Below are 23,879 nucleotides of genomic sequence, written 5' to 3'. Positions count from 1 at the left end.
CCCCTGCAGTAACAGGAAATGAAGAAGAGTGCTGTCCATCGAGGACAACTTTTATACTACGATTGGTAAAAAAGAATTCAATAGTCTGATACACAGAAGAAAGCTTATGGAGCCAAACTTTATCAAAGGCTTTAGAAATGTTGAGAGCAATAGCCTTAAGCTCTCCACATCTATCTAATTCACAATAAAACCTATCAGTTATTACCGTTAACAAATCAGGAGTAGAACCAGAAGATCCAAATTCATATTGATGATCAGAAAGTAAGTTATTTGATTCAAAATGAGAGATTAAGTGTTAGTTAACTAAAGACTCAAAAACCTTGCTTATGATAGTAAGAAGACTAATGGGACGGTAGTTAGACGAGTCAGATTGCTCTCCAAAATTTTTGAAAATAGAAATAACAGATTTTGCTTTCCAGCAGGCTGGAAAACAAGACTCTGATAAACATTTGTTAAATAGTTTTGAAAATATAAACGACAGCTCGGGAGAACATTTCTGCAAGATTATGACAGGTATGTTGTCCAGACCACAAGCTGTAGAAAAGTCTAAGCAGAAAATCACTTTAGATATAGAAGCTAGAGTGATACGAATGTCAAGCAATGGATCCACCTTTTTGTCGGCTATATTAGGTTCCCACCTGATATAGCCGACAAACAGGTTGGGATTTAAAGAGAGGCTACTAGAGAAACCATTTTTGCTCTTTTTGAAGAAATTTTATTTTTACACGTTGTACACAAAAAAAAATTTTTACACAAAAAAATTTGAGTTATAGTAATAGAAGTATCATAAAAAATTTTTTCTTCATAAATTTTATAACAGATTATAAACAGGGTAAAATGATCATTTAATCTTTTCTCTATAAATTATTCTGAAAATACATTAAAAATTCTTGACTAATTTTCATACAACAAAACAGGTTCTAGATTGTTTGGAACAAAACACGCTTCACAAAAACAGTAGGGAAGACCGGGGCTAGTTGGCTCGGTTTTTACTCTATGAGCTCTGTAGCCCTAACAGTACATTTTTTTAAAAATATTAAAGGGTAGTCTTAAAGAGTATGGATTAGGGTATCTTATAAAATTTGCATTCATTTACAAAAAAAAATTCTTGGGGCCTTTCCGGGCCCTCAAAAAAAAAAAATTTGCGCCAACCTACCCCACAACGGGGTAAGTTAACGCAAACTATAAAAAGTTTTTTTTAATTAATTTTTGGAACAATTTTATCCCAAAATTTAATATTACTTTTAGCTGGTACCAAATATTAGTCCGTATAAAAGCCAAACATTAGCCCACCTTTTATCTGTGGAAAAAAAAACTAAAAAAATTTTTTTTTTAATTTTTTTGTAAGAACAAATATTTTCAATATTGTTAAAAATTAAAAAAAAAAAAAATAATAATTTTATAAAAATAAATATTTTTTTCCATAGTAAATGCTATGAGCCAACTTACCCCGTGAAAAATTTGTCAATTTACCCCAAAAGCTTTTTTTTTAATAAACAGTCTATAAATCCTGAAAAACGGCATCTTTGAAAAAAAAGTCTGACTGAATATAGTAAACCAATTGTGACTGGAACTTTTACAATAATTTTTTTTTCATACGACTTAATATTTTCTTTGCAAAGTAAAAAGGAAGCGATGTTCTAAAAGTTATGTTTTTGTCCAAAAAACGCATAAATCTGAATATCTCCCATGCGCATGCACGAATCCTGACAATACTACAGTGAATGATGAAATTGTCAATAAGGAAGTTTCTGAGTAAATTTTGTCACTTTCTAATGAAAGGCTCTAAAGATAAACGCAGTTCGTCAACTTACCCCTGCAGCCAACTAGCCCCGGTCTCCCCTATTTCAAATTTCACATATAAAATATTCTGTTTTTAAAAATAAGCATAAATTTGAACCAAAGATCTTTATCTTTTTCACCCTTTAATCTAAAGATGCTTGCTGTTTTAAGCTAACATGCAGTCAAACAACTGATTTTGACAATCCCAAAGTTGGGATTGTCAAAATCACTTTTGTATCTTGCCCAGTGAGAGCTAACGACTGAATAAAGTGCCTCAGATGATTGCTCACTAACACGACCAAGCCCAGTTTTGTAAATTTTGATTAACTCTTTAATGTGGTGGAAAACAATGTGAACTATTGGACTAACTGTGACTGGCGTTTCATGTTGTGGAAAACAACGTGAACTGTGGAGTCATGTAGCATTCTTGAAATGTATTGATGTGAACCTCAAAATCTAGGGTCGGAAATTATTTAAAAGCTTTGACAAAATTCATGACAGTATCAACTTGATGTTTTGTCACAAAAGATCTGTATTGTTGAGAAGCTTTATGCAGTAGTTTCCAGCAAACTGCTCACCGTGTTAGGGTTGAATGTTTAAATGCAACTTTGAAGGCCATTCACCACTCCAAGCAAAAGGTGGAGTTCCATTGGAGGAATAAGTTCCAAGACAGCTTTGGAAGCATCCTCTGCTTGGATGAGAGGCTCATGAATCATATTTAACTACTTCTTTGTCTACAATTTGCTTTCTCTTGAATGTGAACTGTAGAGCTGGAATTGAGTTTTTATTGAATCGATTGTTCTTGATTTTCCTTCAGACTGCAAATTGTTTGAGGTGACGTCACACCAGCAGCATGGGTGTGAACTGAAGTGAGACTGGATTTCACATAGGATGTTAGCAACTTTTATGTCAAACTCAAGTAGAATAGTGTGCTGACAATCCCCAAAAGAACAAAGAATGATTTGAGGTTCTCATAGTTTTCTGGAAGGTTTTTGAACCAGAATTCAGAGATGTGGAACCAGTGAGGATTTTTATCTTTCGAAATGCAGTCTGTGTGTGGGATCTCCTTGTGTAAATGACGCTCAAGCTAAACTTCAAGAAATTTCTACCACTATCAATCCAAATTTTGGTGATGCTGCTTGATTTGAAAATTCCTCTTTCTTCAGACACCAAGGCAACAAACTTAGACAGACTGATGCAATGCACAACCTTGGTGGTGGAAAAGTCTTTTTTTGAAGCATAAGTAGTGGAGGTGGTGAAGAAGGACTCCAACTTCTTTACGACACTGGCAAACTCATCCATGAAGTTTGATTCTACCAACCTTACTCCAAATGACTTGTTGAGAGTTCGACAAAATAAAAAATAGACTTCGACAAAGCACTAATTGCAACAATTTTAATTACAACTATCAAAAATGAATTGTCTATAAAAAATGTTTGTCTTTCTAGACAATCATTTTAAAAACGGACACTAAATGAACAATCTCGATTTTTTAATGAGGTATAGAAGATCTATTTAATATATAATTTGGACTTATAACGAGTAATTAAATTTTCACTGCAGCATCGTTTCAAAAACTGAAAACGAGCACAAAATTAAAAATACAATTTTTCTAACAGAAGTTCATTTTTTAATTTTTTGTCCAGCGTGTGCTGTTGATTAAAAAGTTAATGTCTATTTAAAAACCTCAAAATGGACTATTTTGTGCTCAATTGAAGTTCATTAATTACTCAGTTCAGTTGTTTTTCAATTCTCAGTGAATGTGCGTGAAAATTTATTTTTAAAATGCCCTCTCCAGTTTGGGATTACTTCAAAAAAGTTGAAGGTAAGTTTATCATTCAAAAAATTTTCCTTAGTCACTAAAATCTTTATCACCTTCAATAAAATTATTTTAAAAATATGTGATCAAGGAGTTTTTTTGTTTCTTAGGGATTTTTTGGGTAATTTAGATTTTATTGGCAAAAATCAATATTTTTGGTTTTATGAAATCAAGTAAATTTAGACAAAATCATAGACACCAAATAGACAAAAAAGTATGCTTTGTAGACTTATGAAGTGAAAATTATTTTTTAACTGAGCAATCCTAGGACACCATCAAAAATTTGATAGACACAACAAGGACAAAAAATTAAACATTTGTTGTGTCCATTACAACATACAGAATTGTCTATGTCTGTGTTGTAAGTCTATCCATAGACTAGTCTGGTTACTACACTAGTGTCGACAATCAATGCATTTACAATATTGTTAATAAATAATATAGTTAGTAAAACAAATTTGTTAAATACCGTAACTCATTAATGAGTTACGGAATTTACAATGTGTTTGTTGAGACACGCGTATTACTATAACAATACGCGAATTTAAAAAAAAAATTTGGGGTGATTTTTTTTTTAACTAATTATCATCGTTTATTTTTATTGTAATATAGATTTTCTTTATAGCTTACTTTAATTTTTTTTTATTACAAATTTGGCAAGAAAAAAAAAGTTTTAATTCGCAGTCTCAATTCGTTTTTTTAAACTTATAACATTACTGTTATAAAACTACTGTTTAAAAGTTTTATGTTACGTTACGTTTTATTTTGGTTATAGTTTATAAATTTATGCTTCTCTAAATAAAACCCACAAGTAATCTAATCTTTTTTTTTTTTAATTAACTGAAACTAGTCCAAGGCCCTAGGAAATAGATTTTATTTTATATTATTCATTTTTGTTTCAAAGTTTTATATTTTTATTTTGTTTTATTAACTTTCATATTTTTTGGACTTAGTTGTCAACACATAAGGGTAACTGTTGAATGTGACCAAATGTTTATGAAAATCAATGTGTTTTTTTTCTATTTTTTTTATTCTTTGATTTTAAAAAAGTAGCCCTTTTAAGGGTTATTATATCATACAGATCAGGGTGCCACAAGTCAAAAGTGTCAAACTGAGAAAATCAGTGTTGAAGTATTAAGTTTTTAATATTTTTTCCAACTAAGAGTGCCATTTGTATTCGTCATTTTGTATTTGTTTTAGACTTTCGTTTTAGACTTTCGTTTTAGGTATTTTGTCACCATGTACAACACATAACATACTATCGAATGACATTCATAACTCAATATCCATAATTTTTGACTTGTGGCACCCTTGAACTGGGTGTACGATATGTTTTGCTACTTAGTTGAAGCTTGGCAAAGCACTTTTATGATTTTTTTAATTTTGCTAAATTTTATTTAGAAATTTCAGTTTTTAGTTTTTATTTAATTTTTAATAGTTTTTTAAAAAGATTTTTTTTTTTTTTAAGGTTTTTAAATTTAGGGATTTTAAATATTTTTTAAGTTCCGAATTTTGATCTTTTTGCTAGAAGGCTATCGTGTTCTTGTTGAAGTCTTAAGCATTTTTTGGATCCTCCCGTTTTTTCTCAACTTTTTTTATAAATTTTGTATTTTCATTCCTTCGTTGTTTCTACTCTGCTTACTTATTTATACATATTTGTTCGTTTTGACAATTATAACCATGATTCATATTAAAGGCAAACATTTCTGGTGGTTTTATGTTATTTACTTCTCTTCTTTCCAGTCGTTTGCTTTCTTCTAGTTGTTCTTCATCATATCGGAGCCATTCAAATTGTTTGTAAGCTTTTAGTTTTTCTAAGTCATACTTTGTACAGTTTAATCTATCAAATTGTCTAAATTCTAACCAGTTCTTATAGGCGATTTCAACATGTTTCGTATTTTTATATTTTGTGGGAACTTTTATTACTATTTCGTAATAAAAGTTTATTTGTTTATTTTCTTCGTATCTAACATATTGAAATAAGGTTTTAATAATATTTTAGTCTTCTTCGGGCGGTCGTCGTGCCCAATCGACCCCCTTTTTTTCCAAATTCACGCAAGTTTTATATTTAATAAATCGAGCAAATTTTTACGGTCCTATATACATAGGTCATTAATGACTAGATATTAATGTTAATTACAATAGGTCGGGTGAATAAAAATAAGCAATTGCTTTTACTCAGTAATTGGTTTTTATTTACGTAAAGCTGAGCAATTACTGAGAAAATCGCTAAACTTTACGTAAATAAAAATTTAAGCAAATCTGCTGAAGTTTTTATTCACGTAAACTGACCAATTACTGAGTAAAAGCAATGGCTAATTTTTATTCACCCGGCCTAATATTGTAATTACAATTACGTTATAAGATGTTGTAAATTTAAAAATCATTAGTTTTTTGTATTTAAACAGGCGTAACACTTTACGAGTTTTTCTTAACCCACAATCAAAAATCTATATTTAATGCAGAGGCGTAGAAAGAATTTTTTGGTGTTCGAGATACTTTCAGACATGGAGCAAACTCCAAACATTTATATGTTTATTTTACTTATGTCAAATAATGAGGGTTTGCAAAAAATTGCGATGACAAAAAACCCTCAAAATTTTTGCCCCCTCCCCCTGCCCCAAACGTGAGAGCAACAAGTTGATTAAGTATTTTTTGTACTATTCTTAACTAGACTTATATTCATCGAGAAATTTTAGATTTTATTTTAAAATATTTTAGCGTTCAAAAATTATGACCATATAAAGTTTAAACCCTTCTCAATTTGAGGGGGTTGCAAATTTTATATGGTAATAATTTTTAAACGCTAATAGATAATACTATGAAACTTAAAATTTATCGACGAATATAAGTCTAGTTAAGAATAGTACAAAAAATACTTCATCAACTTGTTGCTCTCACGTTTGGGGCAGGGGGGGGGGGCAAAAATTTTAAGGGTTTTTTGTTCCCAGCCTCCAATCATCGCAATTTTTTGCAAACCCTCATTATTTGACATAAGTATAGACATATGAATGTTTGGAGTTTTCTTCATGTCTGGAAGTTACCTATCTCGAACACCAAAAAATTCTTTCTTCGCCACTAATTTAATGTCAACATTTTAAGAGGTTTTCATGTCAAAGTAAGTATTTTCATTGATTTAATATTATGTAATGTTTAGTTTTTTTATTCTATTATCTATGTATTTTTCATCTTTTACATTATAGATAAATACATGTTAGGTATCCTTAATTTGATGGTTAGGGCCAAAATTGGCAAACTTTGCCTCATTAGGAGATAATGAAATGAGTTGCCTGGTCATAGATAAAGAGAAACAAGAAAAGCCCATGCATTGGAAGATCCAGCATTCATCATCCTAAACTGGAAACAATGTATTATAAATACATCTACGCCAGCCTAATAGGTGAAGAAGAGGTGCGAGGCTGGTCAACAGATAGAACTTGTTTACCCCTTAAGTCTTTGCCTAGGAGGCCTTCTACAAGACAGTAGCTGGATGCATTTAACGCCTGCCCGAAATGAGTATTTTCATCGAAGCACCAACTCCAGTCTTTACTCAACCAATCAACGATTCTCTAGCATAGGCGTCGCTTATGTGCGAAGCGATGCCATCTAGCAAGTAGGTTGTCAACAATGCTTCAGAGCTCGAGATTAGAGACACTTTAAACTATAAATATCTATTTTCTGTACACTAAGTCGAGGCTTATACGGTAATCGGTAAACATATTTGGATGTTTACCGAAATGCAGTGACTTCCGCGATGGTGAATGCTTTTAGTAACGACATATTTTACATAAAAAAAAAAGAAAAAAATGTTTGAATGAAAGTTTTGATAAAAGAAAAAAAATGATAGAAATTAGCATTATTATCTTAACTTTAAACGAACCAGTGGTCTGGAGCTTATTTGATCAACTAACAGTCAAGTTTTGCATTGATGTAGATCAAAATAAATAAATGTCGAAACAGCGCTGGTAGAGACCAACACGAATGTGATGGATCGATGGAATAGTTTTTTTACAAAACTCGCAGAAAAAAAGTGTGGTGAGGGTGGCGAACTTTTCAAAGTAGTATCCTTCGTATTCTTCATACCTGTTTTAAATTCTTCATGTGAACACACCTTCGCTGTGACGAATTCTTTGTGGTCTAAAGAACGAAATCGTCTTGGACTTCGTGTCTTGCGAGCTGAACTGCAGGTGTACGAAAACATGGAGTACAAATGTTCACAGTTTTATGACTTCTTAATGAAGAAACCCAAATTGTTGGCTGCTGCAAGATCTGATCAGAAATATACTTTTAAACGCAAGTAGTTTTCATGTTTTCATGACAGTAGTGAAACCCTATTGAAATCATTGTAATAACTTTATTCAATCGAATACACAGGCATTGCTGTATTGTATATAATGTAGCTGGGGGTTTCGGGGGCTAGCCCCTGAGACCCCCAGCAGAGCCTCGCTCACTGCTCGCCATGCCACGCCCAATCCGATCTCCCGAATTTAACCTAGCTAGAGATGGCAACCCTATTTGCTGGCCACACAAAACTGAGAATCATTGGAGTAGTTGGAGAGAGCTATCATGGTCTACAAGCACGCTTTAAACTAATTTAATTAGATACTCTGGAAATTTCTAAAACTATTTATTTACTACTCTTGCTGAATTAAAAGAACTGAAAAAAAAAACGCAATTCCAAATGTCGAACTAACAGATAACATAAAGTTTATTGACAAAAACAATGATGTGAAAGACAAGCTTGCCGAACTTGAAGATCGAAGTCGTAGGAATAATCTTAGGTTTAATGGAGTCGAAGAAAGCGAGAACGAATCATGGGAAGACAGCGAGAGAAAAATTCAAGAAGTCTTAAAATCTAAGTTTGGTTTTACTAATGATTTAGAAATTGAAAGGGCGCATCGAATAGGAAGAAATGAAAAAGGAGTTAAAAAGAACAGAACAATAATAGTCAAATTTCTTAATTACAAAGAAAGAAACGCAGTTTTTGAAAAATTTATCAAACTAAAACTTTGGAATGAAAAACTATATGTTAATGAAGATTTTAGCGAAAGAACAACGGAAATTAGGAAAAAGTTGTTTAAAGAAGCAAAAGAATTAAGAGCCAAAGGTAAATTTGCTCAAGTTATTTACAACAAACTTATTACGCGCGATTTTTAAATGAATTCTTTTATTTCTAGTTATTTAAATTTTAAAAATGGATTCTAATTATCAAAACAATTTTAAATCGCTATCATTTAACTTTTTTCAATTTAACAGATCTGAATTAGTGCTTGACACTAATTCAGATCCGGATCTAAACTATTTTAGTGATGTAGGAGCTTTGCGAAACAATTGTTCCTATTTCTATAACAATGAAATAAAAGAATTTATTTTTCGGGATCGTTTAAATGTTATTCATTTTAACATTAGAAGTCTTAAAAAAAACTTTGAAAATTTGTGTAATTTAATAGAGGAAACTTCAAATACATTAAGTATAATTTGCTTAACTGAAACGTGGTGTGAATTTGATGACACCAAATCTAATTTAAATTTCCATATTCGAGGTTTTAATATGAGGTGGCGTACCTTTTTATAAAACGGAAAATATGAGGTTTTTTATTAGGCCTGAGATGAGTATTTCTGATGACAATAAAGAAATTTTAACAATTGAACTTTTAACCAATAGTTCTAAAAACATACTTATAAGCTGCTGTTATCGCCCACCATCTGGCCATATTGAAAGTTTTAATGCATTTTTGTGTAATGATATTTAAAAAAAATAGTTTTAAGGAAAAAAAACTAAATTATATAATTGGTGACGTAAATTTAAATTGTTTTGAATATCACGTTAATAACAACATTAAAAATTTTTACGATGACTTATTCGAACATGGAACAATTCCACTAATTAACAAACCTACTAGAGTAACCTCAACTTCAGCTACCTTAATTGACAACATTATAACAACCGATATCTTTAATGAAACTCTTAAAAAAGGTATAATAAAAAGTGACGTTTCTGACCACTTCCCTATTTTTTTCTCTATTAATATTGACAACAAATTAATACAACAACATAAAAAAGTCATTATCAAACGTTTTTTCACCGATGCAAATCTAGCATCGTTTAAGGATCAATTATCTTTAATAAATTAGAACCATATTAGCAGTTCATTTGAAGCTAATGAAGTATACGATACATTCTTTCAAACTTTCTATGAAATATATGATGCAAATTTTCCAAAACGTAAATTTATTATAACCAATAAAAGTTTAAAGTCACCATGGGTCAATAAAGATCTTAGGAAATCCTCAAAAATAAAGCAAAAACTGTATATAAAGTACTTAAAAAAAATCAACACCAGAAAATAAAGTTATTTATAAAATTTACGCTAAAATGTTTGAAAGTCAAAGAAAAAAATTTAAAAAAAGATATTACTATGATTTACTAGAAAAATATAAACATAATTCAAAATTGACATGGCAAATTATAAGTCAAATTACTGGAAATAGTAAATTAAAATTATGCTCTGTGCCTAACACTATAAAAGTTGATGGCATATTTTTATATGAACCCAAACAAATTGTAAGAGAATTAAATAAATATTTCGTGTCTGTTGGCCCGAATTTAGCCAAAAATATTCCAAATTTGATTAATCCAATAAATGATTACGTGTTTCCATTAATCTCTAGTTTAGATAAATTTGAAGTATCTTCTTCAGAATTTGAAAGTGCTTTTTAAATGCTTAAAACTAATAAAGCAGTTGGTCCTGATGATATTAATTGTAATATAGTCATAGATTCACGCGATACTATAAAACGTATTCTTTTTAAAGTTTTTAAATGTTCTTTAAATCAAGGAATTTTCCCGATCAATTGAAAATAGCCAAAATAAAGCCTATATTTAAAGGAGGTGAACCATCAAATGTCAGTAATTACCGACCAATATCTATCCTCTCTGTTTTTTCAAAAATTTTAGAAAGAATTCTGTTCAACCAAATATCTAATCATCTTGCTGTTAATAATATACTTTACAAAAATGAATACGGTTTTAAAAGAAGTAACTCTACTGAACATGCAATAATTCATCTTATTCGTAGTATAACTGATTCATTCGAAAAGTCAGAGTTTACTTTAGGCGTCTTTATAGACCTATCTAAGGCTTTCGACACAATTGACCATGAAATATTGTTTAAAAACTTGAACATTATGGTATCACCGGTAATGCTTTAAAACTACTAAAAAGCTATTTGTCGACGGATCTTCTTCACAAGATTATCTAAATATAACCTGTGGTGTTCCACAGGGATCTATATTAGGGCCTTCATTATTTCTGATTTATGTTAACAATCTCCATGAAGTCTCAAAATTAACAACTATAATGTTTGCTGATGATACAAACCTATTCCTATCTAATAATAACATCAATAAACTTTTTTATGATATGAACATTGAACTAACAAAAATATCAGACTGGTTCAAGTCAAATAAACTTTCACTCAACATTGATAAAACTAAATGGATTTTCTTTCATCCACAATTTAAAAAACATTTACTTCCAAGTAATATGCCTCTTCTTCATATTGATAATATTCAAATAAAAAGAGTAATTTTCACAAATTTCTTAGGTATCATTGTAGATGAAAATCTATCATGGAAGAATCACATCGGACATTTATGCAACAAAATTGCAAAAAGCATTGGAGTTTTATATAAAGCAAGAAGCGTTTTAAACAAACATTCATTAACTCAACTATATTACTCTTTTATACACTGTCCTATTAATTATGCTAATATTGCATGGGGTAGTACCAATAAAAGTAAATTAAATCCACTTTATTGTCAGCAGAAGCATATTGCACGTCTTATAAATTTCAAAAATCGTTTTACTCACTTAAGGCCACTCTTATTTAACATGAATGTTTTTAATATATATCAAGTAAATGTTTATAATGTTCTTTGTTTTATGTTAAAATGTAAAACCAACTTATCTCCAGCTTCCTTTTTTAGATTTATATTCTTTAAAAGAAAAAAATAAATATTCTTTAAGAAATGATAATTTTATTAAACAACCAAAATTTCAAACAAACTTTGGTAAATTTTGCATTTCTTTTCGTTGAGCTTTTTTATGGAACCAAATAATTTTAAAAAATTTTGATTTTTCTCATGCAAAACTATTATATGTTCAAAAGAAAACTAAAAAAAGTAATTTTTCCAATTGAAAATATTTTTATATACTTTTAATTGTACCCAGTTTTGTCATCACTCATTTATATTTTATTTTTATACAATATTGATTTAAAGTTTATGTGAGAAACTATATTTAAACACCATTATTTGACTTTTGTTAAAAGTTGCACTGACATTATTTGTACAGTAGTCATTTATTATTTACTTGTTTACTTTAATTTTTATTTTAATTCGTAATATTTGTAAATAATTTGTATCACAAACGGAAAAGTTTAAAATTTGCTTTTATTTATTTTTTTTATTTATATTTACTAAGTTCAAAGTTCTTCAACAGTGGTTCTCGGTGACAAGACCTGTATGGTCTTCTTTGAGTATCCGCGTTCTTTATCTTTATTCTTTATTTTTATTTATTTTTAACGATTTCTTTGCATGTAATTTTTCTTATTGATATGTTTGTAAATATTGTGTTAAATATTGTAATAAAGAACAAAAAAAAAAATCTAATTAGATACTCTGGAATTTAGCATGAATCAAGAATATATTGCAATGCAGTTTTTAGCCTTCCATAACCTTCAAAGTCATTTTTGTAGAAGGCCTCAACGCGTTCTACATTCAAGCACTGGCCAAAAATAAGTTTATAAACATCTACTAAACGTCACATAATGTCTGCCGGTTCATAATGGAACCGACAGATATTAGGTGGCGTAACGTCTGTCAGTTCATGGAACACAAGACCCGTTATTACAAAGACGCAAAGTAAAGCTAGAGTTAGTAGTTTTCTTGAGTTGGAAACAAATATGGCATTCCTCTTACAGTGAAATGTGATTTTCTTTTCCATGGTTACCTGGTTAGTCAAACCTACTGCTACAACTGCCACATCCCATATGAGGTAAGTGTTACCTCGGGCTTTTTAACACCTTCAGCGAGCTGATGGTTTTTTTTGCTTCGCAAATCAACCTGTGCCTAAATAATTCAATAAAAATTTAATAATATTTTATGAACAAATTAAAGAAAACTCTATCTACTTTGGAGTATTATGTTAGCGTTCTCAATAATGCGCGAAATCTTCAATAGAGAATGTATCGAAATTGCGGAAACAGTTGAGGTAATTAGTTTTCTTTTACTTGTCTGAATTTCCAAAATGATTTTTAAAATATTTTAGCCAGCCGTTAATGGCAGGATTGTTCCTAGTAATAGAGGTGATTGCTGGCTTCCAGTGAGCGGAGCAAAAATGCTAGAAAATGCAAATTTTTTCATTAAAAAAAATCGTGTTTAGTAAAAGATGTAAATATAAATGTTGTAGACTATATCCCGGGGGCCCCCAAAATTGCGGGGCCCCGGGATATAGTCGCCTAGCCACCACCTTAATCCAGCACTGGTCTGTTAGAGAGATAGTCAAAACGTGTACGTACTCGTAATCTTCAGCATCCCCCCCCCACCCTCCTTGTACGCATTCGTACGTTTTTAAGTGTTATTTCATCTGGTTTACGAATAATATGTCCTGGATTTGTGTTCATGGACCATAATGATCATAGAACATAGTTCTAGATTATGTCGCAACTATATTCAAGAACAAGAAGCCAGAGGAATATTTAAAAATTTGAAATAGCTAGGTCAATCTCCCGAATCATACCCAATCGAATTTTTAAATTTGCACCTAATTAAATTCATTCCATACTATGGAATGAATTTAATTAGTGCAAATTTAAAAATACTCACTAATCGATTAGATAAAATTGAAAAAGTAGACACTAACAAATCGAAAGTCTTGAGCATAGAAAACGACCGACGCGATTTTAAAGAAAGTCTTTACTTTCAAGAAATTAGCAATAAGGGGAAAAGTTAAATCAGATCATAAAGCGTTATGAAAAAGAAATAAACAGTTTAAATAAAAAAGACATTAGATCTGGAGAACTGGTCTCGAAGGAATAATTTAAGAATAGACGGAATATATGAAAAACCAAATGAAAATTGGGCTGAGTGCAAAAATGTAGTAAAGGAAGTGTTCAAAAACAACTTAAAATTAACAATGATATTGTTATAGAAAGAGCTCATAGAATAGGCCAACCTAAAAAAGATAAGAAACCAAAAACTATTATCCTAAAGTTATTAAATTTTCAAGACAAAACAAAAATACTCAACGCTACAAAAAACTTGCGAAGAACATATTAATGAGGATTTTGCTAAAGAAGCGATCGAAAGCCGAAAAAAATTGTGGGAAAAGGTAAAAAAAAAGCTGCGACTTGAAGGTAAGTATGCAGTTATAAAATATCGTCGGCTTACTATCAAAACCTCCTAAGTTCGATTTTTTCAAACCTCCTAAGTTCGATTTTTTGAATCTGGAGCAAATCCTTTAATAAATCGTCCAACAAGAGTAACAAAAAATTCAGCAACTTTGCTGGATGATATTATTACCACAGACTTGTTTAACAGTAATATGGGCATCTTAAAAACAGACATTTCCACAGACTTGATCAACAGTGATGGGCATATTAAAAACAAATATTTCAGACCACTTTACTATTTTTCTAACCATAAATACTGACCAACCGCCTTAACAAAAATTAAATAAAGTTTTAAAAAAACGTTTTTTTAAACCATCAAATATTGAGTCTTAAAGTGAGAGTCAAAAATCAGCTCTCATTGTTACATTGGAAACACTTAAATTTTAATGAAAACGCAAACAATCTTTATAAAAAGTTCTTTGAAACATCCAGTTTACCTTTTGTTAACATTTTGTTAACATGGTTACAAACAAAACTTATCCCATGGTATGCTTGTCTTTGCACTCCTAACAAATTAAGTACCTCATCGAGTTTATTAACTATAGGATCAAAAGACATCTTTACATGGTCAGTTTCTTTCATTATTTTCAATTCTGAGATCTATGAATATAAATATGGTGATTGATTCTCATATAAGTACAAAATACAGATGTAAATACAAAATACCAAAACATAAAATTTTATAAATAACATATCTATTAGGATCCCAACAAAATGTATAACTTATGATTTATATTTTTAGTGAACAATAAAATTTAAAATGTTTACCTTTCTTTTTCTTTCTCTTCAAAGGGAATTATGCGTGGTTCAAATACTAACTTCATATATTCTTCATTTTCAGGGTTAGATAATATGTGAGTTTCAAGTGCTTCTGTTATGATATATGTTTTATCTTCAAGATCCTGAGCACTTTTCTGAAATTGTTTTATTTGACGTTGCTTCTCAATATATTTGTTAAACTCTTCACAGTCAAGTATTTCGTTGTTTACTGCCAAATGTTTGCAACATTTTTTGTTTAATAACATGAAGTGCAACAACATCAATATACCTTGTGATCAAACTTGTTGAATTTAATGCAAATATATCTGATAGACTTATTTGTGATGATGATGTTGACAAGGTTGAGGAAATTGGTATTGGAGTCTGATAAATATTTTGATGATTCATGCCTTTTGACAGTTGTAACACTTTATATAAACTAATGCAACGTTGCTTACATTCTTCTTGAATTTTATTTATCATTTCAATAACATTGCTAGAGGTTAATCCATCAATTGAAATTGAAAAGGAGCATTTAGGTCATTTTGTTTTAGACAATAGTTTTTTATTGATAAGTGGTAATAGGTTTTTAAAATAACTGGTTTGAACATAATAACATTACAAATATAACAAAAACAAAGATGTACATGCGGGTGAAAGTTTTGGTTTATGTCTTGTAGCTTCAGATTTAAAGTTGGTAGAGGTGAAGGTTTAGCTTGTATGTTATTTACTGCTTGTCGATTCCGAATTTCTTCATTGGCAATACTTAAGAGCCTTCCCTTTACAATTTGCTTTTGTTTCCTTCCTTTATTTACTTTGAAGCAAACACATTCACATTTCTTGCAATTGCTAATCCAGGTTCTTAATTTAAGATTATTATTTGAACATTAGTAATAGCATCTGTAACACATCTTCTGTGCAACTTTAGATCGTCCTTGTCAATTCGTATAAAAAAGTTCAATTCGATTTCCAAGATTTTCTCCACGTATTCGGCATAATTTGCTTAGTTTTTTTATGAGTCATTTTTATATTTATTTTTAGCCAAAATAATAGGATTTGATGTACACTGTTTTTAAACTTAAAAAAGCAACCCAAGTATATATATTTTTTTAAAAAAAAGATAAGCTCTTCTAGTTTTAAAACATAATAGGTTTTAAAGCCTAAAAATTTAAATAAGCGCTTAATTATCCAGTTTTAGTGGTATACATAGCCACAAAACCAAGTCTGAGTTTCCCGCGTATTTAGAGATGCTAAAATTTAAAAATTTAAATGTTGTGAAAAAATACATTTTCCATGGCCATGTTTAAATCAATTTAAATAATGGAATATCAATTATGCATCTTGATAGCAAAGCTATTAGCTACTTTTTAAGGACATGGTTAAAAAAAAAATTACTAAATAAAAGTGAAATAACGATATCTTTTTAATAAAAGTTGCGCATGCGCATTATAAAATGCCGCAATTGTTTAATATTAAACCACCGTTGCATAAAATCAAAATACTTGAATTTTTTTAAATTCATTTTTTTATTGTAGTATTATCCACCGACAGTTTTAAAACGACTAGCCAAATATTTGAAAAATAAACGATGACCAAAATATCAAAAGTTTGTCATTTTTTCATCAGTGTGATACTTAAGCTGCAAAAATAAAAACCAGACATTTGAAAAAGAAATTACAATAACAGTTTCTTATGATCATGCAAACATTTTATATTTTTTTAAAATAAATGTCATCTTTGCAATACAATAATGCAGAGCCGACGATCCCGTGGAACCAGGGGGCACTTCCGCATTCCTCATTTTTTTTCTAAAGGACCTTATTTATTTTTTTTTTAAACTTCTAAACTAAGAGGAATTTTTTTAGAAATTGACGATTGTGTCCCCCCTCCACTTTGAAACCCAAATCGTCGGCCCTGTATTTATGGTAAAATTAATAGAAATATGTTAATGTTGCAATATTTTAAGAGTTATAAACAACACAACCTACACAACTTAAGAAGAGTTAACTGCTAGACAACGATGTTTTCCAACAACCAATTTGTTCAATGCTCTTTAAATGACTTGGAATCAATGACGGACCCAGGGGGCTAAGGGGGTGGGGTGGTGTGAGGGGGGAGGGAGAAAGTTTTTTTTTCCCCATCCCCTCCTCAGAATTTATAACAAATTTCGATATCAAGATTGAAATTTAAAGTCGATTTAATAAGCAGGACCGTACCCTACTCTTAAAACTCGAAAAAAACCATTTATAAGGGCTCAAAAATCTTAAAAACTTTACATCTAGGTACTACTAAAAAAAAAGAGGCTTCTTCGCTCATGCTAAGATTACCATGAGCGAAGAACAACGGGTAAGGATTTTTATTTTAATTTACGTTGGTACGCTGACCATTTTGGTATTAACATCTCACCACCAAAAAATCCTGGATCCGTCACTCCTAGGAACATCCTCTAATTTTAAAATCTTTACTGGAGAGAGAAAAAAAGCTGATTTTACATCAACTTGCAGTTCTTCGATAGGGTGTATATATTTAACTTTTTTGCCACCAACTATACAATGGAAAAAGTTTAGGCCAAGTGGGATCCAGACAATTATCACTCCATTTATAAAAAAAGTTATTTGTGTTTCTAGCAGTTAATATCATAACAAGTCGAACAGAAGTGTAATAAATAAATTTTGTTACTAAAGTTAAAATATGCCCAATTTAAAAAAAAAAATGCAGATAATTTTAACTGTATTTCGAAATACTAAAAATTGATTTTAAAGCTGCTTTTTTAACAGCATCCATGTTACTTAGGAAACTATTGTCATACTTGCACAGTTTAAGGCTATGTATTATATGCTTTAGAACACCATAAAACTGTACAAATAAATTGTTTGATAAATAAATAAATCTGTTAATTAATACCTGTTGAACAGACATTGTAGGGCCTCGCAAAATTGCATTGTCTACGTAAGCAATCGTGCCAGTATAAATGTCAGTTGTTTAACTTTCAAAAACTTATTTTATTTTAGATGTTACTAGCGTTATGTAAATGTGGAGATAAAGTAGAAACCTTATCTCCACATTTATATAACACTAGTAACATCTGAAATAAAATAGTTAAATTCATGATAAAATATGTTTTTATTACTAAAGAATAATATATTTTCGTAGCAAAGCTTTTCAAATAACATACCTCAGTTGCAGATACCAAATGCTTCATTAAACTGCAAATACAAAGTGGTTGCTATTATTTTTATAATGCTATATAATTTGGCTGAATGAACTCTGCACAAACTGCGTGATAAGAAGAGGTTTTTGTTTAAAATTGAACTGATGGTAACGACTATCTGTTATTTTAGGACACATACAAATGAAATTTTAAATGAAATAGTACCATATATATATATATGATATTCCAGAAGTTTAGTAAAAATAGGTAAATTAATTACTCCTTAATACTTATTTGGATTAGGGGGCATTTGAAATTCAATGCTTTTGTTAAAAAAAAAGAAATTAAATTTTATGAGAAACAGAGAACATAAGATAGTCAAACCACGTACGTACACGCTGACATTAACACCCTCCCCCTCCCCACCTACTTCTACGCTTTTATACGTTTTTAGATAACAACCCTCCCCTCATACATGTGTACGCACATTATGGAAGACCCCTTATCAAAAGATTTTTTACTTTTTCTAAATAAAAGTTCATGAAATAATTTATGAATCAGGCTCGATCCATAGAAATGGACTTTGGTTGTTATTTGTAAAAAGGTGCGTATTGAATAGGATTGTTGCAATATTGTCGCAATTTCTCTATATTTGTAACCACTGTGAATGAAAAAGATTTAATGTCATGGCGCTCAAACATTTTAAACATAAGATCATTTGTCCTGTATGTTTAGAAAATGTTAAAATCTATAAAATACGCTAAAGGTCAAAAACCAGGCAAAAGGGTCGGCCTGAGAGGGTCTGAGACCTATTTAAGAACTTAGAAGTCATTTTTAAAGAAATATAATTTTAAATTTTAAATTAAAAAAAATTAACATATATCAATAACAGTAAACAAATATCAATAACAGTACATACACATGTGTACATTATGTTCGATGCATGTGTTTATAGACAATTACAATACATTTACAAGACACATATGGCATAGCCTCCCACGCATGTATATGTACACATATGGCATAGCCTCCCACGCATGTATATGTACACATATGGCATAGCCTCCCACGCATGTATATGTACACATATGGCATAGCCTCCCACGCATGTATATGACACAGTAAATGTGAAATTTCCATGTTATATTTATTTATTTTACCTAAATTAAATGCAACCTCTTGTGCTGCAAAAAATAAATTTTTCAGATTTGATATAGATCCTTTGAGGTCAGTTTGAACTTGCTAGAAAATCAATTATCTTTTTTACGAATAAAGTCTCTCAATGACAAAAGCTTTCGAGTGAACGACTCTTTCAAGAGAATCCAAATTAATTATTATTTTACTTGAATTGTTTCCATTACAGTTTGGTAGCCTCATTGAATGACATTTTTTGATCTTAGCCAATCATTAAACCCTGGCCAGATATCTGAATAAAATTGTCAAAGCCGAGAAACAAAGCCACTGGATCCATATACAAAGCTCGAAGATGGTAGTATACATAGCCATAAGAAGTCGAAGAAGTCTTTCATGAATGATTTCAATGATTTATTTTCTAGATGTTTACTGTACCAACAAATGATACTGCCAAGAGTTCGCTTTGTGACTGAAAATAATGTAGATACTCCTTCATCCATAAACAAGATTTTTCCCAGCGTGCAGAGATAAGCTAAATAGCATAAATATCCACATTTCAAGCAAATACGGACATCTTGCAAATTCAACTTTTCCTCAAGTCATAATTAGATTCAGAAATATTTTCAACAATAATTGCGTTGTACATCAATATTAAAGAACTCATGTAAATAAAAAAATGAACCTCCACTATCTAATAAAATTCTTATAAAGGCTGAAGTTGGGTCTAAACCACGTAATTTTAGCAACTCCTAGCAATATAATTTAGAAAGATAGCCAAAAATATTAGGCCATACGGAAAGTTTATTTCAAAAGCATAGAGTTGCTATCTTTAGTTTTTATTCAACTGCTCAAGCACAGCCTGTAATTGCTTTACTATTTAGAGACAGCTGCTGCATAAAATTTCTTTTTGCTTTCTTATATTGGCGTATCAATTGAGACATAATGAGGATAGATAAACAAAAAGTAAATCCATCAATCTCAATTTCTGCAGCCGTTTTACTTTTAAAGATTTCAATACCAATCTAGATATAACTTCAACTTAATTCAGCTTTAAAAAAAACACAAATGCTAATGTAACGACAGTCACAATTAATTAAACCTTTAATTTGACTGGAGTTAATTGTTTTAACTGTTAACTCCAGGTTTATTAGAAATCTTTTGCTAGGAAGCTTTCATTATAATATAGTTAATGTAAGTGTAAGTAATGAAAATTGTAAAAAAATTTTGCAAAAATTGCAAAATAACATAAAAAAAATTGATTCTACAAAAGTATTTTTGTTTGAATATAACATATTAATTAAAGATTCCTAATTCATTAATATTGATTATATTAGTCATTAATATTCCAAGTTTTGGTTAAGAACATTTTAATTCATATATTTGATTAGTCAAGGTGCTATTATTAAAATTTGTTATAATTACAGAATTTGCTAAGAAAATTAAAAAAGAGCAAAGGAGAACAAATAACATGGACTTTATCAACATGAAGAATGTTGCTGATAAAGGTCACATAGAAGTGCAGCATTAAACAATGGACCTACCTTTAATTATGGATTTAAAGAATTTTGGAAAAAGCAAAGATAAGTTGAAAATTTTTAAAAGAAAATGTTAAATGATACACAAGAAGAAGAACAAACTGGTTAGTCTACGTAACTTGATAGTTAGTCTACTTAGATAATTAATTTTTTATTGAGATATCTACAGCTTTTTGTTTTTAAGTCAGTAAGCTGTAGATTTAAATTAAAACACAAGAAAAATTTAAAAAATGCGAGAAATATATTGGGGCTATGACTTTTGTGAGGGAAAGTAAAATAATTGCTACCGCGTAATACATTTCACTAATTGGTTAACATATATCACCAATGTAACTGTTTCGGCGTAAAAAATAAGAGCAGATTTAAATGGATAAAACATCTGTTGAATCAAAGAGAGTTTTTTACCACCTGACCAGTGGTGTTATGTAGAAAATAAAAAAATAATATATATGTGTGTGTGTGTGTGTGTGTGTGTGTGTGTGTGTGTGTGTGTGTGTGTGTGTGTGTATGTACATATATATATATATACATATATATATATATACATATATATATATATATACATATATATATATATACATATATATATATATACACATATATAAATATATATATTATATATATATGTATATATATATATATATATATATATATAATATATATATATATATATATATATATATATATATATATATATATATATATATATATATATATATATATAGCTAGTGCTATACGCTAGTGAAAGTTAATTTGAAGTGAAATGCACAAGAATTAAAAGATTTCACAAGAAACCATCAAATACAGCACACTACTGCGGCAATACCAAAGTGAAACATTTCAGTCAACACCTTGTTCTGAAAATTCAGAGAAAATTCATAATGGTGAAAATGATTTCTTTGTTTTCTTTCACATGAAGATCTTTTCTATGACAAAACTAATCAATTAGCAATTTCTATTCAAATGATGTAAAATATTTTGGTGAGAAAATTCGCCATTTCAACCGGTTAAATATCTACTCTTTGGTGCCTAATAGACGCTAATTAATTTTTCGAAAATTTCCCACCCAGGACATTCTTATTCCAACCTTCCCCCCCCCCCCGGCTATTAAATTTTAGAAAAAAATTCATTCAAAAAAATTTCAAATTTCAAGACAAGACAATTTTTTATAAAAGTTTTTAGACACTAATATATATATTAATAATTAACAAAAACATTACTTAATTATTGCTTTAAGTATTTAAAAAAACTCGAAATTTTCCAACACCCCCCCCCCGCCTATTCCAGCCCCCCTGCTTATTAAGTTTTAGTGCTATTTCCAAACCCCCCCCCCCTTCTATTAGGCACCAAGGAGTAGGCAACTCCTTGAATCTCCTAAACTAAATTTATTCTAAGGACCTGCGAACAATTTTCCCGCTAATATGCATACTTTTACGCATCTTTAACGCAATGCAAGTATCCGTCGCAGAAGGAGAAAGATCGTTTAGTAAACTAAAGATTATAAAAAACTATTTTACAGTCGATTAAAAACCAGCTTTCAAAATCAGTGTCGTATGAAAAGGTAATATCTAATTTTGACCTAAAAAGTTTGTTTAAAGTAGAAATTATGTTGGCTTTGATAACTTATGCGATAAAATTAGAAAATCAAGTCAAATTGACTTTATAAACCTATTGCGATTATTTATGCAAAAAAAATCAGCCAATCAAGTCAAAGTAATTATATAAACCTACTGGGTAGTACTAACTTTGTTTGTATCCTGAGTGATAAGTGGGCGAATTTTAGTCGTCAAGATAAAACCTAAAAAAAATCGTCCAATTGCAATTAAAATACATAAAGAATCTTCAAGTAATTTATTACTATTTAGTTTTAAGTCGTATGTTAAGTGAGTCATTTAAATATTAAAAAAAAAAGAAATAGTAAGAAACTTATTCTAATTATTAAAACTAAATTATAGTTATAAAATAACAATAAAAAAACATTTGAAGATTTGTCAAGTGAAGAAGATACCAACGGAAAATGACCACCTAAAATAACCGTAGGATTTCCGGGAAAATCCATGAAAACGCTCACATATTTCTTTTAATATAGATTTTCTAAATTTTTTCTAAAGTTTTTAATAAGATATAAATGCTTCTCTTTAGAAGCATTTATATCTTATTAATTTTATTTTTACTCTATGCAGGGTCGGGTTTAGGGTTCGGCTTGTTAGGCGCGTCGACTAACATCTTTTTTAAGAAACACTTTTTAATTAAATAGCTTTTTATTTTAAAAAAAAATACTTTCTTCAATTTTATTTTGTGATTTTTTTTTAATGTAAATTAGCGATATCAAAGGAACTTTTATAAGTATAAAGTTCTTATCTTGCTCGTTTTTCACCGGCTTCCGAATTTAAGAAATATTTGGAAAGTGGATTCTAATTTTATTATCGGTAGCGTAATTTCGGACCATATTAGGCGCGCCTAACCTGGCCCGTTTTTTTGGTTGACGAGATTTTAAAATGATATAAATTCTTATTAAATGTTTTCCATTTAATACTCCGGCAACGTAACTTCAGGTCAAGTTTGGCAAAAATTTTTTGTGCCTAACTTGGCCCGTTTATTTCTCAGCAAACCTGAGTCCAAATAATTATTAAGTTCATTTAACTAGTGGTTTTTTTCATCGTTCGGTAGCGTAACCTCAGGACGAGGTAGGCCCAAGTTAATTTAATCGTTAGTGAGTAGTTAGTAAGTTGAATTAATCGATTGTTTGTTTCTGTCGATTGCATATTTTAAAAGAAACTTTCAACTGACTAAATTAAAATATTTTCTTAGCATGTCTTGCATTTCTTTACAGTCTGTAAGAAAATTAATTGAGAACGGTTGTATTAAAAATCTACGAACTGTTTATTCCGAATTGTCGTTAAAGATTAATTTACTTCACAAACCAGATCTTTATGACTTATTGACTATTCAAAAGTCAATAAAGAGAAATATTTCTGTCGAGTGCGACATTCCGCAGAACTCAAGGAAAACTATGGCGTTGAAGTAAGCATTTCTCTATTTATTTCAAAAAGTAAAAGAAAAAATAATAGCAAAAATCCATTCTTTATATCAACTACAACAATAGTAATAATAATAATAATGATAAAAACAATAATAATTACATTAAAATAATAATAATAATAATAAATTTGACTTAAAATTGCTTTAAGAAAGTTAGCATAAACAAACCATTTTTTTAATTTATCTTTGCTAAAGCAATCTGA

The 23,879-nt window shown here is 29.9% G+C and overlaps 1 protein-coding gene across 2 annotated transcripts in view; it reads right to left on the bottom strand.

Annotated features, from left to right (window-relative positions):
• LOC136081007 (uncharacterized) overlaps window positions 1-23,879 on the bottom strand; it is a 53,020-nt gene that overhangs the window by 3,262 nt on the left and 25,879 nt on the right. Inside the window, exon 2 of one of the 2 annotated variants that reach the window (XR_010638806.1) lies at window positions 22,366-22,432. Coding sequence is in view for 1 of the 2 variants with exons in the window: in XM_065798350.1 (XP_065654422.1) it covers window positions 22,380-22,432 (53 nt within the window). In the remaining variant the exon portion in view is untranslated. The remainder of the gene's footprint in view (window positions 1-22,365; window positions 22,433-23,879) is intronic. The other variant, XM_065798350.1, reaches the window with a different exon arrangement.

Source organism: Hydra vulgaris, chromosome 06, assembly GCF_038396675.1.
Source record: "Hydra vulgaris chromosome 06, alternate assembly HydraT2T_AEP".
NCBI classification, from domain to species: Eukaryota; Metazoa; Cnidaria; class Hydrozoa; order Anthoathecata; family Hydridae; genus Hydra; species Hydra vulgaris.
Note: the sequence above shows the minus strand (reverse complement) of the source record. Positions and strands in the feature narration are given on the sequence as shown.